The sequence below is a fragment of the Anoplopoma fimbria genome, chromosome 3 (genome assembly GCF_027596085.1).
Source record: "Anoplopoma fimbria isolate UVic2021 breed Golden Eagle Sablefish chromosome 3, Afim_UVic_2022, whole genome shotgun sequence".
Taxonomy (NCBI): Eukaryota; Metazoa; Chordata; class Actinopteri; order Perciformes; family Anoplopomatidae; genus Anoplopoma; species Anoplopoma fimbria.
The window spans coordinates 5,232,306-5,254,090 of NC_072451.1; the positions used below are offsets into that span (position 1 = coordinate 5,232,306).

The 21,785-nt window shown below is 38.8% G+C and overlaps 2 protein-coding genes across 2 annotated transcripts; one reads left to right on the forward strand and one right to left on the reverse strand.

Annotated features, from left to right (window-relative positions):
* Window positions 1–7,690: 7,690 nt before the first annotated feature.
* pnp5b (purine nucleoside phosphorylase 5b) lies at window positions 7,691–14,642 on the forward strand. Its single transcript, XM_054625178.1, is given in 7 exon segments — window positions 7,691–7,847; window positions 9,890–10,053; window positions 10,162–10,265; window positions 11,098–11,239; window positions 11,242–11,272; window positions 12,045–12,235; window positions 13,645–14,642. Coding segments are annotated over 7 exon segments (867 nt in total). The 5' UTR covers window positions 7,691–7,833; the 3' UTR covers window positions 13,866–14,642.
* Window positions 14,643–17,200: 2,558 nt separating this feature from the next.
* On the reverse strand, window positions 17,201–21,091 carry LOC129113040 (zinc finger protein 287-like). Its single transcript, XM_054625153.1, has 4 exons — window positions 20,760–21,091; window positions 20,443–20,504; window positions 19,432–19,525; window positions 17,201–19,323 (listed from the first exon to the last, which is right to left on the reverse strand). Exons 1-4 carry the CDS (start codon window positions 20,965–20,967, stop codon window positions 18,287–18,289), a joined length of 1,401 nt encoding a protein of 466 aa, XP_054481128.1. The 5' UTR covers window positions 20,968–21,091; the 3' UTR covers window positions 17,201–18,286.
* Between the last annotated feature and the right edge of the window lie 694 nt (window positions 21,092–21,785).

A 21,785-nucleotide genomic window follows, 5' to 3' on the forward strand; every position in this document is an offset into this window, starting at 1 on the left:
TTTGTATACAATTGGAGCACTTGTGACAGACAGATAAAAAAATGAATAGTCAAAAACAAAGCTGCGGAGGCTGAGATATTCAGATTATTTATTTTAATCCGTAGTGTTGAGCAACAAAAATTGTAGAACCTCGATTCCCAGAATGCAACTTGATAGCATCTTTTGTTAGGGCCTCCCTGCCTGGTGTACACCCGCATCTTCAGGTAGTGGTCGCTCACAGATGCTTGTCTATGGCATATTTCCGGCCCAACGATGCTCGACATATCAGCTCAGTGAGTGAAAATCTATAAAAGAATCTATGCTCAGTATCCTTGTGGTTGAAAGCATTCACTCTCAACACCATGGCAACAAGACATATATGCTTAGCAAAGACGTGCAGGAAGAAATCTTCTTGCAGTTCCTAAATCTAAATTTGTAACATGACATGACAAGTTGCCATGACAACCCGTACCACCACTTCTGTAATTCCTTTTTAAAAGTCAGCTAAAAACACACCATTTAAACTTTTAATTGACTTATAGGAGATTATACATCCTGGAGAATATTATATATATATATAAATATTATTTATATTTATATTTATTCATAATTTATCTAATTTATCAGTTTTTACTTTTTCAAGTTGTATTACTGTTTTTCATCTTTTGCTAAAGCACTTTGTAAGTATCCGAGGAAAAAGCGCGATACAAATAAAGTTATGATCATTATGTATTCATGTGTACGAGTCTACAGCTGCTGTTGATACGTCCCTGCATCAGTTTCTTGTGAATATAGAGGTGATTTTATGGGGAAGCTGGATCAAACGGACCGTTAAGAGATAAGAACTATGTGTTCCCTTTACTGTAAATAATTCGGTATATATTACTTTATCACAGCTCTTACTGTGGGAACTAACTATGTTGAGTCATAAATGTTAAAAGTTTACATTTACTGAAGTACTTCCATTTTCTGCTACTTTGTACTTCTACTCCACTAAAGTTGATCTGCAAATATTGTACTTTTTACCTCACTGCATGATTTACTTGATCATTTAAGTTACTTTGCAGATCACGATTAAATCACTGAATTGATTAGTGTAACGTTACTGTTTCTTCATGTCTGAAGGGAATCTTACAAGCTCACTGGAAGTACAGTACCAGTCAAAAGTTTGGACACACCTTCTCATTCAATGGTTTTTCTTTATTTTTATTTTTTGTTTTTTCTACATTGTAGATTAATATTGAAGACATCCAAACTATGAAGGAACACATATGGAATTATGTGGTAAACAAACAAATGCTCAACAAACCAGAATATGTTTTATATTTTACATTCTTCAAAGTAGTTGAATGAGAAGGTGTGTCCAAACTTTTGACTGGTACTGTATATATGTTCAATAATCAATAATTATAATTAAAAAAACATGACTGTGAATGGGCCATTCTTCATAACGAGTACTTTTACTTTTGGTTCTCATCTTAATGCTAAAACGTGTTCCACTTTAACTTGAAACAGAGTACTTTATACACCGTGGTATTTTCTACTTGTAATTTAATAAAAGATATCATTACTTCTATCACCACTGCATTTTTTTAACATGTAATATTATTCAATAAAAAATTGTTTTTGGGGAACCATTTGAAGACGACATTTTGACATAAATCCCTACACAGCAGGTGTTGCATATATGTCCTAAAGTAAAAACACAGATTTGGCCACATATCATAAAAGCATTCAGTATACTGTATCTTTAAAGTGGTCATTATGTGATCGTCAACACAGGGAGCTTGACATGAGACATGAGCATGACTTTGGTGTGATCCTCCCTTAATAGAGAAGTTGATCAGTCCCTCAAAACCCCAACTTCTTCCACAAATAGTCTGTACGTGTCTGACTGATTATTTTTACAGATGACCTTATCTCACAACACATAAACTCTTGAGGGGAACGTGATGTGAACTGCATGTCGTTGCAAAAGCTGTTTCACAGAAGGGGAGGGAATGGAGGGTGTGTGTGTGTGTGTGTGTGTGTGTGTGTGTGTGTGTGTGTGTGTGTGTGTGTATGTGTGTAAGGGTCAGTAAGTGCGTTTGGCTCATGTCACTGGTGGTGTTGGTGGACTTACCTCCGTTTCATTCATCCTTAGAACTCCCTTTCTCCCTCTGTCCAGGCTCAGGCTTTCTATCCCGTCTCTTGCATATTTATTTGCAGTTTTTCTTGCTGCTTCACTTCCTTCCCCATTGATGGGGAAACACTGACATGGGGGTCAGAGAGAGTTCAGATACCTGCTGGGATTTCCCATCAATCACAGACTCATGAAGTTGCCGTTGGTTCAAGATCGTAACTTTGATTCATTTATAAATTTCTGTTTACCATCCAATATGCAATCAACTCATCGGCCATCTATCAATCTTTAATTCCCCTTAGATCTTGAAGAGTCTCCACCTAGAAAAAATAAAGTAGTGAGTTCTTTACCTTATGGCAGTCATTTTTTATTACCTTATGGCAGTCATTTTTATTAGTCACTTTCTTACTTACTTATTTACTTACTTACATACTTACATACTTACATTACTTACTTATTTACTTACTTACTTACTTACTTACTTACTTACTTACTTACTTACTTACTTACTTACTTACTTACTTACTTACTTACTTACTTACTGACTTACTTACATATTTACTTACTGACTTACTTACTTACTGAGTCACTCACTCACTCACTCACTCACTCACTCACTCACTTGCTTACTTGCTTACTTTGTTATTTTTTTATATATATATTTTTATATATATATACATATATTCTGTATTTCTTAACTTTATTTCCACTAAGATTATTATGATTCAGAATACTCTCTGAAAAGATATACTTTACATTGATGTTGCTCAATGATCGGATGAATAAAGGTTAATGCGTTTACATTTTATCAACTCGTCTCACTTTTTTAGGTAATTGTTGCAAGTTTGAATTCAGCCAGCAGGTGGCAACAGATAACTAATTTTGCAGGAGGAGGACTTCCTCTGTGTGTATTAGTGTGTACGTGTGTGTGTGTGTGTGTGTGTGTGTGTGTGTGTGTGTGTGTGTGTGTGTGTGTGTGTGTGTGTGTGTGTGTGTGTGTGTGTGTGTGTGTGTGTTTACAGAAACTTCCCAGACTTCCTCAGGACAGCTGTTCTTCTTTCTCGTGTGAACAGGGCTTCAGTCTGCCCACCTAAAAGGTGACGCACTATTATTTGGTCAGATTTGTGGTAAGAGCAACAAATATATTACTACTTCAAATGTCTATGAAGATTTGTATATCAAAGAAAGATTTCAGTTGTATTTTCTTGTCCAAAACAAATACAAGCTCAAATGAGTACATTTCCAACTAGCATAGGTTTCTTCCGGAAAACATTATTAGTACATAACGTATATAACATTTGCATTTGAAATAGCATATTCCCATATTTATTTTACTTTCTATCTTACATAATTGTTCAAATACAAGCGTCCAAGAGGCTGGTGCTGCAACGAATTCATCTTTAAGATCACATCAAGCTGAACTAAGAGTTCTGAATCATCACCATCAGTGAATTAATAAGCAGCTCTTTGCATTGGAGCTCCCCTCACTGGTGACAGAAAGCACCAAATACACAGTGTGAAAGGCCATGACAGTCACAGGAGCCATTACGCTGTAATAATATAATAATAATTATAATTTATTCGCACATATATTGTACAGTAATGATTCTGTTGCAGACTGAATATTGCCAAGTTAATAACCTAACAAACAGGGTCTATAAGGGCCTGGTTTTAACTGAACTGAACAAAACAGCAAAATTCCCACTCACAGCTTTATGAACGGCCTTGCAATGACCCAGTGATTTGAATAGTGATCATTTAGTTTAAAGAAAAAAATAACTAAAATTGACTTCAAATCTAAGCAAGGAACTGAATTAAAGGAGCAGAATGTATTTCCATCTGGAGATTCTGGATCCCTATTACGGAGCATTCACGGTTAGAGTGGCCCGGGGCGATATGGGTGAGGTTGCCAGATGTAATTACAAGTTCAAAAGCCTAGCCCTTGGGAACTGTCATTTTACTCTCTGTTTACAGTCTTCCAGATTAACCTCTGGAAGACTGTAGGGCTGTAAACTTTTGTTTTCAGGCAGTATTTTTGAATGAGAGCTGAGGAAACCAAAAAAAAACCAAATGGACAAACCTCTATCTGTCTCAAGTACTCACTTAGATTTCTTGAATGTCTTACATAATTCTCATATTAACATCTGTGAACAGATTCACGATGTTATGCTAATGTTTAGCGCGTTACCTAAAAGCACAGCTGACGTGTTGAACAACTGAATAATTTAACCACCAGGGGGAAAGATCAGGGGATCACCCTGTCTGAGAGTCAGAGGATCAGGTGGTGCAACACAATAGGATGACCCAGTTTGTTTCCTTACAATAAAGGTTACATTTCCATTAAACATGGGAACTGTTTGCACACCTACACAGAAACATGTGCTAGAAATGGCTTCTAGGTCAGTTTACAGCTTAGAAACTGCAGGAAAGATTGTGAACCTGCTGTTTAATTTCTTATTATGTAACTGGAGCGGCATTCACTTCACAGAATATGATTTTGTATATTATTAACACAGGTGTGGACTTCAGTCAGACTCACAAATGTGATGATTCTAGACTTTAGATAAAACCAAAAAAAGACTTTTAACACCACCTGGATTTTAACGACAATGAACCGTGACTTCACTTGGACTTGAGCCTTCCCCAAGACCCAAGCATTTTAAAACATATTCTTTAAAAACTTTGCCATTTAATCAGTTCATTTCCTGACTCAAGTTAACGATCTTAGATTCTCAATTCCCCAGATCTTTTAAGATTAAGTTCAGTCGCACTTGTTTAAAAAAAATAAAAAAATGAAGCATTCATGAGTTTTATAAATTGAATGTATTACACCCTGTTGTTAAAATGGCATTACATTTGGTGACATATTTAGGATTCGAAACTCAAAGTTCAGTATTTGGGACATGACTCAGGACTTTTCTGTCTTGACTTGGGACTTGGCTTATAGGACTTGAGTGAAGACTCTTGACTTACTTGTGACTTGCAAAACAAGGACCTGGTCCCACCTGTGATAACGAATACACTCATCAGAGAGCAGAACAATGTGCAGGAAAGATTAAGAAAATAAAAATTTGCCAAAAACACTAAGTAACAGAAAACTTAAGTGTTTCTGGACTAATACAGTAACAGTAATAATATAGTTTACATGGAGATTAAGTTTAGTAGCAGGACAGCTAGCCGGTGGAGACTAACATGATTTTTTTCCTGAGGGCAAATTTTGCTTTTGTATTTCAAAAAAGGATACTGGAAGTGCAAAGAAATAAAATCTTGTATGTGCCCTGAATTTTTTTTTCTTTTTGTTATCAATGTAAAAGTTTTCCACTTTTCATGTGCCTGCAGCGTGAGAGCAGCAGGTTCTGGCTGGTGCTCCAGCATTAAGGGCCTGACAACCGTGTGAATACAAATCAGCAGTTACATAACAGCTTGTAACAAGAACACTGGCTGCTCTGTGCTGCTACACAGCTGACACATGAAATAAAACACACACATGCACACACACACACACACACCCCCACACACCGATATACTGTGTGTGCACATGCCAGCGTTGGAAAGTAACTGAGTTCATTTATTCAAGTAGTGTACTGAAATATTATCTTAAGGTACTTATAATTTACTTGAGTATGTCCATCTAATGCAGCTTCATACTTCTACTACTCTGCAAATAAGTTATTTTTTTTATATCAAACAGTAAATTAAGCTGGTAAAACCACACTCAATATATCTCATAACCTAAGAGGCCGAAGACAATCAATGAAACCTTTTGGTTTTAATGAAAGGATGCCCAGATATGGACTGCTGTAGAACCATGACAACCAACTCTGTGAAGAGGACCAGCTCCGTATGTAAGTATACGTTTTATAAGGTAACGAAAACACAACAATTCTTATTATAAGGTAATCAATGAAGATTAATAAAAAATGTGATATGCCAATAGATCCCCCCGAATTTTACACACTGTTCCTTTAAGTACAGTACTTGAGTAACTGTACTTAGTTAAATTCCACCACCGGGTTTAATGAAACCAGATGTCTAAACATAAGCTTGGCACTACTGTGATTATACTTCAACAACTGCAACCGTATATTTTGTTGATTTGTTTCATGTTGCAAATGTTCATTCTTCAGGGCAAAGACAGACAGACTGTTCTCACAAAAGATATTAATGATGACAGACTGATACTTTGCTGAGTGATGTGTCATAGCCTTAAACGTTGTAGTCATTTGAATGATTGTTTTTTTTTTACACAATCCCTTAACCTTATACATACTTAACATTGATTTATGTATAAATGTGAATGCTGGGGATTATGTGTCATTGAAACTAGAAAAATGGAAAGAGATCCTTTTTTGAATCTAACTTAAATGATAAATGTTTAATTAACATTTGGTCTCAATATTTTCTGAAAAGCACAGTATGTCTGTTTTTATATAGAGGGGAGCTTTTTTTTTTTTTTTTTTTTTTTTTAGCTTTATTTACAAATTAAAAATAATTTGTCAAAGAAATATTTTTATATCTTTTTTTACAACTATTTAAAAACTACGTGAATCACCAGATATGATGATCACACAGTTTTTATCTCTTTTGGCCTCCAGCAGTATTGCATCAGCATAAGAAGTAACACGACCACGTTGTGAATGCGGTTTGCTGCCTTCAAGTACTATCGGAAAAACTACAGTTAATACACATAAGTAGTCACGTACACTGCACAATGAAATAAAGTGGCTACAAAACAAACACAACTGGGAGGATTATAGTTCAACACTATAATGATGATGCCGAAATGTTTTGAGTTATATTTCAAGAGTAGCTAACAACAATTATTTTAGTATTATGTGTTGTTTGGCTTTTTTAGTTTTGTATATTTATGTTATTTGTCATCTTGTTGCTTTGCACTTAAGCCAATTGCCTCTTAATATGAAGGACAAACCTGATATAAGGTATCGTACACACTGACGCTGACATATATACAGTATGTAAAGGATTTAAACATATAACAATATTAAACATTAACAAATTAAAATATTGTAAATTGACTTGTCTTCCTGTCTTCTGCATTAAATCATTCTCTACATTTTATTGAACTTTCAGGCATATCCTTCAGCCTAAGTAAGGGTTTTAAGAGATGAGTAAATGTCAAACTGAATATTTTACTCATATATAACTTTGCAATACAAACTAAATTGTACAGCATTTAAAACATTAATAACTAATCAATCTCATGAGTAAAATAAATAAATGAATAAATACATAAGGCACGACCTGTGCTAATATCAAATAAAAGATATCAAATAAAAGATATCAAATAAAAGATAGAAGTTCATATTTGGGAAATCTTCTTTAGTGTTGTCTTTTTTATAAGTTGATGTTTTTGAATATCATTCTAATGCTTTTCCTTATTATCTAAAACACTCTGTGTTTGAAATAATCCATATAAATAAAGCTGCGTTGCCTTTAAATGATACCTCGTGTTTATTATGTCATAACTTCCATCTGGACATATTCTTGACGCATCATTGGCTGGCGAGACAAGAGCGTGTGAAGCGCACCCCGAACAACGCCTGCTTTCCGACCAATCACAGCCTCTGCCGGCCTGTGACGTAGGTGGGATGTGGCGGAGGTCTGAGGAGGAGGAGGTGTGAACCTAAAAAACCGGCCCCTGTACCAGGAGACCCAGATTACCCTGAAAGACTCATTCTAACACGGAGCAACCCGTCCCCTCTTTCTGCATCATGTTCTCCATAAGGTAAGCCAATTCATCTTTAATTATTATCAATTATGTCTATGGCTTTCCATCAATCATTTTACAATATATCACTAGTATTAGTATATTACTGATTGTAAATCGCTTTGGATTAAAGCGTCTGCTAAATGTAATGTAATGTAATAATTACATGTACTTTTTCCATTAAATCTAACTACATTTGACCCAAATCCTCCCCCCCAGAGAAACAGATCCACTGTGAGGATTTGTCCTATAATTAAACTGATAATTAAAAACGTGCTGAGAAGCGAGCGGGTGTCTCGTCAGGGTTTTGACGCACCTGAGAGGATGATGCTCAATCAATGTTATTCCTCATGGGGAATAAAAAACGTGCTCCTATAATAGGCAGTAAACGCGCGAGAGACTGTGCTCGGGACGGAAACCCCCCACTCTCCACTCTGACGTCACTTCTAGAAACCCTTACTGAGGCACAGAGGTGGCTTCCGTTCTGCTGCTTTGACTTTTATTTTATACAAAGAACCACAAAAAAAACCTCAACAGCAATGTATTTAAACTGGGAAAAAAAGAGTTCAAAATAAGATAAAACAGAAACTTTTATCATAGTGACAAAATGTTTTAATGATCTATTGGAAAAAATACACCAAAAATGTAACAAAGTACTCAAGTACCGTGCTGAAGTATTTCCATTATATGGTACTTAATACAGTTCTACCACACATACAGTACCAGTCAAAAGTTTGGACACACCTTCTCATTCAACTACTTTGAAGAATCTAAAATATAAAACATATTCTGGTTTGTTGAGCATTTGTTTGTTTACCACATCATTCCATATGTGTTCCTTATTGGTTTGGATGTCTTCAATATTAATCTACAATGTAGAAAAAAATAAAAATAAAGAAAAACCATTGAATGAGAAGGTGTGTCCAAACTTTTGACTGGTACTGTACACACATGTTACACCTGTGATCGGATAAACATCAAGTTACCCTAACGTGTTTATATGTATACACCTATGTTATCTTAACATTTATGATGCACCTAATATTTATTGATCAATTTTATATATTTTCCTTTTTCAGTGAGTGACTATAGCTTCTGAGCTACCAAAACAATCTTTAAAATAGGTGTTTGTTTGTAGATTGTATTGTAGTGGTAGTATGTCTTCATATATTTTTCAAATGTCTGTGGTCATACTTGTGTCTCGTTTGTTTTTGCCTCTGGGGAACAGCACACTCGAGTCCTCACATGTACAGAACTGTAGAACTATGTGCATTAGAGAACTCATAATTGAGGTGTGTTGAGGTCCCGTGTTCTATCACCTGAACATGACGCACTGTTGGCGAAATACAGCCACTCCAACCTTTTAACACCACAAACACAACGTGACATAACGTGTGTTTGTGTAAATATGACTCAACTTTGGGGAAGCTATTCATTTCAGTGCAGATGACTGTACAGGATGCTACCCCACCACCATCACGTCCCAAATGCCTTCTGTTAAACCAGATATTCCTGTTATTTCCTTGTGAGTGTAGCATGTTTGTGCATGCAGAGAGGAGAAATGAAAACATGACTGTGTTTACATTGTGTCTCGCCATCTTATTGTCTTTCCCAGCTGTCACTTCTACATTTGAAAGTTATAATTGTGTTACTTTTAGTCATGATTAGTACTTTAACTTATTCATATTTGTGTTTATAATATCTCGCAATCCGTTCACCAAGCTTTGATTGGTCAGTGAAAGCTGCTTTTATAAATGTTGATATCTTATCTTAAACATATCCTGCTCAGGAGCAGGTTGCCATGGCAATCTACCCTCCGCCCCGTTTTATGACTGAAAACTTTACCTTCCCTTTTAAAGGATTTAAAAGCTTTTAAAAAACATCCAACCTACCTATATTACACAGCTTAGAGATAGCTAAGCCAAAATCCTGCTTCGTAGTACAGGGCCCAGGTGTGCACATACTTTTGTGTTTAAACATTACAGAAAACGCACTTTGTTGATACATGAGCCGAGTGCATACGTGACCGATCTTTGTTTGTCTCTCTCTCTCGGTGTAAGCTATGAGGAGTGTCGGACCACAGCGGATTGGCTGCTGTCCAGCACGCAGGTGCGGCCCACGGTGGGAATCGTGTGCGGTTCAGGTATGGGTGGGCTGGCCAAGATGCTGAAGGACCCTCAGGTCTTCAAGTACAGTGACATTCCCAACTTCCCCCAGAGCACAGGTATGCACAGCCTGCAGATGTAAAACACAGCTGGTTATTTATCTGTGTGTGTGTGCATGTTTGCACTGGGTGGCTAACAAAGTGTGTGTGTGTGTGTGTGTGTTGCAGTGCATGGTCATGCTGGCCACCTGGTGTTTGGAACCCTTAAGGGGAAACCGTGTGTTTGCATGCAGGGCAGGTTCCACCTGTACGAAGGCTACCCGATCCAGAAGGTGAGTAAATATCTTAAAAAGCTCAGGTAGAGGCTGTTGAAGGCTAGCAGTCACGGAAGAAGTACTCAGATATTTGACTCAAGTAAAAGCACCAATACCACGAGTCAGTGTTATAATTAAAATGTGCATTAAGTATCAAACTTTAAATTAAGTTTTGTTGTATAATATATTAATATAGTGTGAAGGAGACAGTTTAGTCTTGTGGTTCCCAACCTAGGGGTCAGGGCCCTGTAAAGGGTCACAAAATACATCTGAGCGATCGTGGGATGATTAATGAGGTAGAAAAGAAGAAAAAATAAGTTCTGCTACAAAAATGTCTGTTCTTCTTTTGGACTTTCCTTTAAAATCTATTAGTTATTTAAGGTAAACTTTCTGAAAAGTTTGAGGCATATCACTGCTGTCAAACAAGACCAAACCGATGGTTTAATTTGTGACTGATTGTATTTTATAAACTGATCAAATGGTTTTGTTTTTTTCTGTAGCTAGTAACTGTATCCTTCAAATGTAGGTAGTGGAATATAAGTATAAATAGCACATTTTCCAAGGCAGTAAACAGGAGTTATCACATGAGTGGCATTATGGAACACAATGCTTTCTGTCAACCACTTGACGTGCAGATTAAGAAACAGATATTTCCCCTCAAAAAAACATTTACATGAAAACACATTTTGCATTTCTGTCTTGTTTCACGCGAGGTTTGTACGACTTGTGTTTCTTACACTTTTGCATGATTACAACCCTTTTACTAGTTCTCCTTTTTCATGATATTGACCATTATTATTATTGTTAGTTCAATAATAATATTAAAAACACGTTACCTTGTGCCCTCCAGATCACGCTGCCCATGCGTGTCTTCAAGTTGATGGGCGTGGAGACCATCATCCTGACCAACGCAGCTGGAGGCCTCAACCAGGACTACAAAGTGGGCGACGTCATGATCCTGAAGGACCACATCAACATGCCCGGGTTTGCCGGGATCAACCCCTGTCTGGACCAAATGATGACAGGTGGGTGGAGGAGGAGGAGGATGGATGGATGGATGGATGGATGGATGGATGGAGGTTTCTTTGAGGGCAGATTACATAACATTGTTTTTGTTTTGTAACATTCATGTTTTAATGTTTTCAAATGGGGGTTTAAGCACATTACAGGGTCGGTTCTCTAAAATGTAAACAGGATTTGTAAATGTATTTCCTCAATATTTCGATGAAAGATTCAAATTTGACATTAAAAAATACATTTTTCATCAGCTTAAAGTGGCCAAAAAGTCATTTTAATTCATTTTCATTTTCTAGTCATTTCAAGCAAGCACTCCTCCACCATATTTTATTTGCATTTTTCCAAGCTCCCCACACAAAACTTCCACACTTCTGCTCTGGAACGACAATGAGCTGATGTCAGTGTTCACAAAGGCACCTTTTGTTCTGGAAGGATAGAGGCTTTAAACAGGCATCCGAACTCTTTGACATGGGTTCAGAGCAGAACTCTCACTGTAACGTCAATGCAGGAAAACAGACGACTTTTGCTCTGTTTTCATGCATCCACAAAGTGCAGAAATGACCTGCTGACCCATCTGTTGACCTCACAAACCTTCCATGCGCAATGTTCAAAAGTACCGTCTTGCTGTTGTCCTTGTGAGGACATGAACAAATCTCAGAAACTTGGTGTGTTGCGTTAACGTTACCCGAGTCATTCGGGAGGAATTTCATTACTGAATGGCACAGTTGTGTGGATTGCTACAGTTGAGTCAACACTGTCCTTCCCCCCCCCCTCTTTCAGGTTCGGCGTTCGCTTCCCCTGCATGTCTGACGCCTACGACCGCGAGCTGTGTCAGTTGGCCCACGATGTGGCATCAGAGCTGGGCTACAATGACTTCCTGCGGGAGGGGGTGTACTGCGTCCTGGGAGGTCCCTCCTTCGAAACCATCGCTGAGTGTCGCATGCTGCACAAGCTGGGCGCCGACGCTGTGGGTGAGTGTCGAACGTCCCTGCAAAACACACTTAAACTTCTATATTTGTGAGGACTTTCATGGACATTTAATGGAGCCTAACCTCAACCACCATAATTATATACTTCACCTTAACCCTAACTGTATCCATAAAACCAAGACTTTAGAAATGTCCTCCAGGCTCCACATTCAGGTCATCACAGAGACAGAAGTACAACAGTACATGCACACAAACACACACCTCTTCAAGAAGCACTACCCTGAGCCTTCCTCGTAGCACTTATTGCATTCGTATTAGTTGTTGCACTTATTGCATTCGTATTAGTTGTTGCACTTACTGTATTCGTATCAGTTCGCTGCACTTATTGAATTCGTATTTGTTTACTGCACTTATCCTATTCGTATTAGTTTGTAGCACTTATTATATTCGTATTAGTCTGTTGCAATTATTGTTTTCATAGTAATTTGCTTCTGCACTATACTTTTGCTCTGGTTTATGCTTTTAGATGCTTGTTTAAGAAAGGAGATGCACCTATGACTTCTGGTGACTAGTAGTTCTCTTGAATACCTATGATGAATACACTTCCTGTAAGTCGCTTTGGATAAAAGCGTCTGCTAAATGACTGTAATGTAATGTAATGTAAAGTTCTAAATAAATGCTAGTGACTAACCCATATAAAATATGACTGACAGGATGGGAGATCTTCAAAACCTTCCTGTTGAGCAACTTCAAAGTTTTATTATCGCAACGCCAACACTACTCACATTACCAAATGACAGCGACACCTTTATACTGCATTTATTTCCACATCAACACTCTTCAAATGTCTCTACCCCCTAAAGTGATGGTATTGACGATAACCTTGATCATGATAAGTAATACACGTGTGATAATGGTGTGTAAAAATCCAGCGTAAGTCATTTTATGTATACAGTTGTGGTTTTCTCTCTCTACTTTCCTACACTCGTATTTTAATGGAAATTTATTTACCATAAAAGACAAGACGCACAATAAACAACGTTAAAGATTAATTTGACTGACAGCATTATTACTACATTTTTGGTCGAGTTAGTGTAGTGAAAATCTGATAATTGTGAAAGCCCTAGTCTAATTATAATGAAAAAGAATGTATTTATAATGGGGGCTATGAACACGGATATGAATAGATAGGAATACCTCTTTCTGGCTTAAGCAGTGAATTTGTTCTTCACCATCACACTGATGCAAAAAGTCTGTAAACCAAAATTTTGTCATAAATCAATCCTGTTCTCACATTTTCCCGTTATGATCTACTGATCTCAGAAATATTAAAGGGATATCTACTTTGTCATAAAAGTGTGGCACATTCTCTGATCAAAACCCAATAAATCTGCACACCTGTGTATGTTCTTCATGTCAATAGCATGTTCTCCTCGTTGTCTTACCCGTAGGGATGAGCACCGCCCACGAGGTCATCGTTGCTCGCCATGCCGGGATGCGTTGCTTCGCCCTGTCGCTCATCACCAACCGGGCGGTGATGGACTACGACAGCCAGGCGAAGGCCAACCACGAAGAAGTCCTGGAGACGGGCAAGCAGAGGGCGGAGCAGCTGGAGAAGCTGGTGTCCACCATGGTGGCCCGGCTGGAGCACAATAACAACAACTCCTTCTGAACATGCGTCTGAGCCCCGCCAGACCTTGTCCCAGGTCTGCTGTCTGGCTTTAGAGAGGGTTTTTAAAGTGCTTGTTAGAACACTAAAAAGAGCCCCGACTGACTGTACTCCTTAATAGACTTGTTTCTTTGCTTTGTTTCCACTGACTGTTACTTAAAGTCTAGTCTTAAAATCCTTGAAACTGGTCCACTTTTTCTATATATACACTCTACCGGCAACGTTTACATTTTTTGAGTACAGATGAATAATGCTACTTATTTATTCTCTGACAAAAATCCTTGCTGTGATATATTATATTGTATTTCGCCGACTGTTTCAGTGAAACGGCATCGTATTGTAATTTCTAAAATAATAACTTAATAAAAGAAATATTTATTGTTCCAGTTCTTTTACACTCCCTGAACTAATTTGAATACAGTGATATTTACATTATTTAAGGTAGAGGGCCAGCTCATCACGTCATCATGATTTCATGAGAACATGGAAAATGGAAACAATAAATTCATACAGTGCAAAAGAGGTGTAAAAATGTTCTAAAGTATTTATACTAATTGTATTTAAGTGGTGTTCTTATTTGCTTTGATTATACATCAAGATTTTGATGACCAGGTGAAGAAAGGGATTATAAACTGCATGGGACCGTTACAGAGTATGTAGATTTAATCTCCTTCTATGTTTTATCACTGTGTTAGCAGACTGGGATTTAGACTGTCTTGTAGAGGGACTTCACTAAAAACTGTACAACATGTGGATATACTTTTACAATAAAAAAGACTCAACTTGAAAACAATGTGTTTTTTGTGAGCTTTGTTTCCAACTGATGCGATATGTTTGTGCTCATTTCTGATTTGACTGTTGGTGGGATGTGCGAGATCTTATTTTGATTTTCCCGTACGAACTTGTCCTGACCTGTCTCATCTACTTCTTGTCGAGTTAGTGGTTTTGTACACTTCCCATAATTACTTTTTTTGTTAAAAGCCACTGCAGAACCAGAGTATATTAACTGGGCAAAGCAGGCAACTGCACTTAAGGCCCTAAAAAGATAAATCGTATGGTTTTTTTTTGTTGTAGTTTGATTAATTGCACATCTGTTTGGTGACATGCAGCACTAAAGCAAACATAAACTGAGATGAGAACCTTAGAGATTTGAATGTATTTCATCTTTTCAGGCCCCATCTTACTGAGAGGTGTCAAATCTAATTGGAACACCTTTTAAACAAATTTCTACTCGCCAAATGACACTTAAAATCTGCAGCAGATGGGTACTTAAAGGTTCTCTATCCAGTATTCAGAGCTTTAATATAGCAGCAAAGAAATGCCCCAAATTTCAATATTGAGCCTTCTGGTAAACTTTCATCCAGCTCTGCGAATAACGCATCTGCTTTTGTCAACCTGATAATTCAATGTGAGCTTCCCAGAGAAAAGTCCTCTGTGAGAGATGGTTGACATTTTTACTATCTGTTTGTCCCTCACCTTATCAGCCATGTTTACCCTCCTTTTTTTATTTTTCTGTCCACTGACATGGAGACTCTTGTCTACACTCCCACTTTCTAACCCAAAATATATCCACTATCACTTGTCCCCTTCCTCCTCCACCTCGTCCTCGTCCTCCTCCTACTCCTCCTCCAAAAAAGAAACATTTTCCATGACGCTCATGCAAACCTTTTTACGGCCATACAAGGTCATGAGAATAGCATGAGCTGTCCGTATCGCTGCAGTGAATGAGCAGGTCCAAGGTGTCTGTACAGACGTACTGATGCACTGCAGTGTGGGGAAGCAAAGGAAGTGAGCACGGACCAGTACACTCTGTTAGATCACACTGACCTGCAATCAATATATCAATAAGGTCGCCCTCTGGTTCCACCACGCACATCTATAACTCCTTGGTTTGTTTCCCAGTATGCAGATTATGTTTAACATGGGATTATGGGTGTGTTTTAAAAGTTGTTTATTTGAACTGAAGATCAAGTTAAATACCTGGTTGACTGTTTGCGACCATCTACATTTACACACTCTGACGTGTTTGCACTTACGCTGTCTAACACAACTACCGTGTGATGCTAAATGTTTGTCCTGTGTTTTTAGAATAACAGTAAAAAATGTAATGATTTGAGTTAGGTACGTTTTCATCACAGCAGTATTTTTGCTATACCTGCTGTATTGAAACAGGAAGGTAAAAAAAAAAAAGAAACGAGTGGACTGACCAGCGAGAACTCTCAGTGTTCATAAAGGATAATCATTAACCTCTTCCTCTAACACCTTTAAATAACTGCGTATGTTTAAATAACTGCGTGTATGTTTGCAGTGAAGCTCTACGAACAGAACATGAAACATGAAGGCTGCTCTGTCAATCGTCTCTCTAAAAAAGAAGAGAGGAAGCGCCTCTGGCACAGAACATACCGTTCCACAGCAGTGTTTATGCTGCAGTTAACTACCTGTCTAACCCTCACAATGCCTAACTTAACCCATTAGATACATCATAAACCATGGAAAGTATACTTAAAACATGCACCAGGAGGAGGCAACAACACTTTACTAATATAAATATAGGGATAATGTGTCCAGATGAACCAAACCGTAGCATAGCATCACAAGGCTGACTCTTTTTAACAGGGAAACAGGAAAACAATTATCTCTTAAGGATAGTTAGGCCTGATACAACCTCTAAACATCTTAAACTGACATCTCAACTGAATAAAATATACAAAACAATCATAAAAAACTCAGCAGGCGGCAAAAGTAAGAATAGTGGAATGAATCGGGAATGACATGCATGAACTTTATCAATGCACCGTAAAATGGCCTTTGTAAATACTACTACTACTGCAGCAGTGCAACACTCAGGTTGCTACTTTCACTCTTTGCTATGAACAGGAACTTTAAAGTGTGAAGCTCCAGTTCCTGTTCAGGCAGCATGCAGTCATGGTTCCCTCACTGCACTGTGATGTGTCAAAGGATGAGTAGCACCGCCCTCTGGTGACGTCTTACTGACAGAACTTCAAGCTTGAGTGTAAGTTAGTCGATGAGTCCATTGATAGTGAATCAGCAACAATTTCGATCCTCAATTAATCGTCGTTTATCAATCAAAAGAGCCGATCATTTCCTGGATCCTTTTACATAACTGTTAATTGTAATTTGTAGGTTTTATGCTACTTGTCAGAAAAAGTGAGAATTTCGCGACATCTAGAAAATTGTGATCCCTATTTGTTCACCATTTTCTGACATTTTGGACATGACAAAATATAATCTATAATAATAATAAATGAAATAATTACAAATCAATCAGAATTTGTTTTGGATCCCGTTTTTACTTATAACTGACGTTGGTATGGAAATTACAAATCAGCCATTTGACTTTAAAGACTTAAAAAAAATGAAAAATGTTAAGACCTGTGGGAAGATCTGCCTGGAAACATCTCATCCGCTTTCAGTGGAAATCCAGACACTTCGCTCTGGTCGTTGATACAGATATCCTAAGATCAGAGCCAACCGGGTCAATAGAATAACCCGACCTTACCGGCTGGGGTACAGTACACAGGGTCCGGAGGATGTACGTTGATGTATGTGCATCTTGATGAACTATTGTTGTTGTCTCTGTTGTTCTGTGTTTTAATTGGTGTCTATGTTGTGTTTTTGTTGACTGTGCTGTACCACAAACTGCCCAATCAGGGGACATTGAAGTATTCAAGTTTTCTAGGTCTAATTTTTTGAAATGAGTACAGTGAGTGATAACCTCATCAACGCAAGAATAACAAAAAAATCCAGCTGCTCACTTAGATGATCCTTTAATATAAATCATAACAAAATGGCAAAAGGATTTTGGGGGATACGTTTTATGGAAAAAAAATCAACTTGGACCAATAGTCACGCAGGTTTTTAACCAATGTTGACATCAAAACATGAACCATGAGAGGTACCCCACTGGCTCTGAATGGAAAGCCCTCTTGTGACTGCTAAAGGGGGGCGTTAATGGGCTTAATGAGCATGTTGTGCTTCTACAGGGCTGGGATGAAGTAAGGCATATTTCCTACACGAGGAGCCAGAACTAACGAAGATCAGTATGCAGGAAACTGTTCGAGGAAATATGCAGGATTTTTCTTTAAAAGATATTTTGGACATTGTTCTTTTGGATTTCTAGCTGTGACGGTGTCTGAAAAAATACTGTGTGAATTCTGTTTGAGGATGCAATTCAGTTTGACGTTTTAATAATCATAAGTATATTTAAAAAAAAAAAAAAAAAATGGAGCAAGCATCTTAAAATCCATCCAGATGGATTTTGCATAGCAGGATATGCGTTAATATACAAAGTCTGTGAGCAATCCAAACCCAAAAAAAAGCAGGCTCACTGGCTTTTAAGGTTTGGTTTTGAGGGTCATTTGTGTCTTTTCACCTGAGCATCATCACCGCGAACGTCTCCGCCTTCAGCTGTATGTGTGAATGATTCTGTGCCGCTTCAAGTGGTGCATCAGGATGAAGGTTTTCCCGCACAGCGAGCAGCTGTAGGGCCGCTCCCCGCTGTGTGTCCGCTGGTGGACCCTCAGGCTGCTCTGCTGCGTGAACCTCTTGCCGCACTGTCCGCATCCGTACGGCTTCTCGCCCGTGTGCGTCCGGTGGTGTATGCTGAGGTGGGACGAGCACTGGAAGCTCTTCCCGCACACCGAGCACCAGAACGCCCGCTTCCTCTTGTGGCTCTGCTGGTGCAGCTTGAACTGGTGGAGACGACTAAAGGTCTTCCCGCAGTGCGAGCAGGCGTAGCCCCGTGACGTGCCGGAGAGCGCTTTGTGTGGATGGAAGCTTCCTGATGTGAAAGTGTTGTGCGAGTGACTCACGACCGGTCTGTCTGCGGCTCCTGTCTCACTCTCAGAGTTTTCATCTGGATGTGCAGCATGTGAGGCGTTTCTCTGAGAGTAAACCTGCTCCTTCGGCCGGTCTTGCTGCGACAGGCCTCCCTGAGGTCTGGGTTGAAAACCGGACGACTGTGGAGCGTCGCTGCTGTAGATCCCGTTACACGACCTCTGAGAGGACAGCTGCTGGACGCCGGCAGACTTAGACGCCACGTGAGGATCAGAATGGTCCGGAAACGTGTTGTCGTACTCCTCCACCACGCTAGAAAAGTCAGGGAAACCGGCATCAATGTCGTCACCTTCAATTATGGACGACCAGAGCTGATTCTCTCTTTCATCCATGGAAAAGTCAGCAGCAAGTTGAGTCTGCTTCCCCGGGACGTGCTGGCATCCGTCCTGACTGAATCCAGATCGGTCCTCCTCCTTCTCCGTCTTGACGGTGAACTGGGGGCCACCGATGTCTCCTGCATGCTGACCAGAGTCGTACAGGTCTCCGAACTCTGACGCTTTTCTCGCGGCGACCTCTGAGTGGTTTAACTGACGGCCCTCCTCAACCCGCTGGCTCTCCGGAGCATTAGCTGGATTAGCTGGATGGCGGTATTGTAAAGCAGAACCTGCAAGTGACAGATGTTAGCAAAATGTAAGCGAGACAATGCAGTTAGTTTAAGCGTCGATTTTTGTTTTGTTTTTATTCTTGCACAAAATCCAGTTCTTTAACTCACGGATCGTTCCAGCAGAATCGCTGATCCACAGCATCTCATCTGGACTTTCCTCTTTAATTGTGAACGAAACAGTGGCGTCGTCAATATCGGGGAACTATAAAGAGAGGATGGACTCAACTTTAACTCTTTGATGAACATGTTAGCAAACATTAGCTTATTTATAAAAGCTGAGCAGACACACAGCAACATTAGCATTCATTTGGAGTCATGTTTGTGGACACCTGCCGAATGTAAATACAATATTTGCCCTCCACCGACTCCTGCAGGAAATATTCGTCTCTTTAGTAGTTTAATTCTCCACGATGTTCACCAACCAGTCACTCATTTTATCCGTCAGTTGTGTGGACATGCAGTTAGTTGGTTTTTGCAGCTTTTCAATGTCAATGGTGCAGGCCGGCCTACAGCAATGTCTGAAAAGGACCAATGAATGGGTCCTGCTAAATCTGCTGGTTTGAGCAGTAAATTACTCAGGTCATGTGACCAGCTGCCAAATTTTAGTTTGCATATGCGTACGAATAAAACAAATGTTAAAAACAATCTGCAGGAGAGTGGGTTTCAATATGGAACAGGCTCATTTTGACTAAAGCAATGATAAATACAACACTTTTTTCTGTTGTTTCGATGAGAAATGGTAATAATCAAACTTTATGGCGGTAATTATGGCTGGCCTACTTGGGCCCCCTAGTCCGTTAATGTCTCGTTAATACAAAAATGATGTTTGGAGCAGCTATAATTGATTATAAGCATGTTCTCCACTCTCTTGTTCATTCCAGCCAGGTGAAATTAAATGAGAGATACTCATCCTCGTTCTTGGTGGCCCCTGGCAATACAAAAATCCTCCTGAGCATTGTGTTCATGTATTACCAAGAAACAATTTGTCCACGCTGGTAACCTGGGACATCTGGGGCCCCTAGGGGTCTGGGGCACTGAGACAGTTCACCTCTTTACCTTGGTTCAGGTACATCTGTAGTGCAGAGTAATACTGTATGCATAAATGAAAATGACACAGACCTTAATATCTCCAGTAGGATGCGGACAGTTCCCCACATCAGTCCCTCGGTCCATATAGTTTTCTAAAGCAGGAAAGGAAACAATTCAATTTAAAAAGCAAGATCAAAGTGAAATTAAATACAATTTTAAAGGAGGAAATGCACCCAATTGTGGTATAAATGTTCAATAATACAAGATGCATTCATTTAGGAACGAATGCACAGTATTGCTCCAGTGCTGGCTTTTACTTCTCCCCCTGCTGATTCACAGGATGATCAGGATACTTCCACATTAATATGCATAATGAAATCCATAAATCCAGCAGTGGAGCATCTCACCAAAGCCTCGCTGCAGCTGTGCGTTTTTGTTCTCCATCATGAGTAATTTCCTCTGCAGCATATCATTTTCTCCTTGCTTTCGAGAGATTTCCAGATGCAAAAATGCACATTTGTCATCGACTAGTTTGGAGATCTCTGCCACTGCTGCTTTAACCAAAACCTCCATTATTGAGGATAACTGGGTTTGGAAGGGGATGCACGTCGCCATGTTGACTCATGCAAAGTGATGTGTGAGGTGAGAGTGGAAAAAAGAAGTCCCTCCAAGCAATGGTTCTTATACAAAATTGCAAAAACAACCGACGCACTAAAACATGTTACATCCCTGTGTTTCAGCGAGCTGCAACCTCTTCTTCCGTGTGGCGGAGGGCTTTACCGTAAACACGCGAGTAGAGACGCGGTGGGAAATTACACAGAATAAGGAAGAGAGAAATGGACATTTTATGGCCTTCACCTTTGTTTCAACTTCTTTGTTTTGCCATCCTTCAAAAGGTGTTTGGAGTAAAACTATGAAGTGATTTACCTCAACTAGTCTGGTGCAAAAACTGTACAGCCTTGGAAGTGACATTTTGCGTCAATCAGCTGTCAAATCTCTCAAACACAAAAATGATGACTTGTTGAGGTCGGTTGAACTCCGGTTGTTTATTCCTAAATGGAAATTCACATTAGCAAGAAGACTGACAGTGACAGTCAAAAGTTTGGACACACCTTCTAATGTAAACAGATTGCAATATCTTACTATATGATGCCACGCTTTTTTCCTCCACAAATTATGTTCTTATGCTTTTCTACCTTTTGTTTTTCATTTATTTTACAAGGATTGTTACATTTAAATAAAATGCAATAAATGCAATGTATATAGGACTTCTAGTTGTATCTAATTTACAGTCTGTGGTTAGACTTTTAAGGGATAATAACACAAAATAAAACACCCTCATACAAGCATATAGTCAAAATATATATATATTTTCAAAATATATATAGATATGGTATACAGTACCAGTCAAAAGTTTTCTTCTCATTCAATGG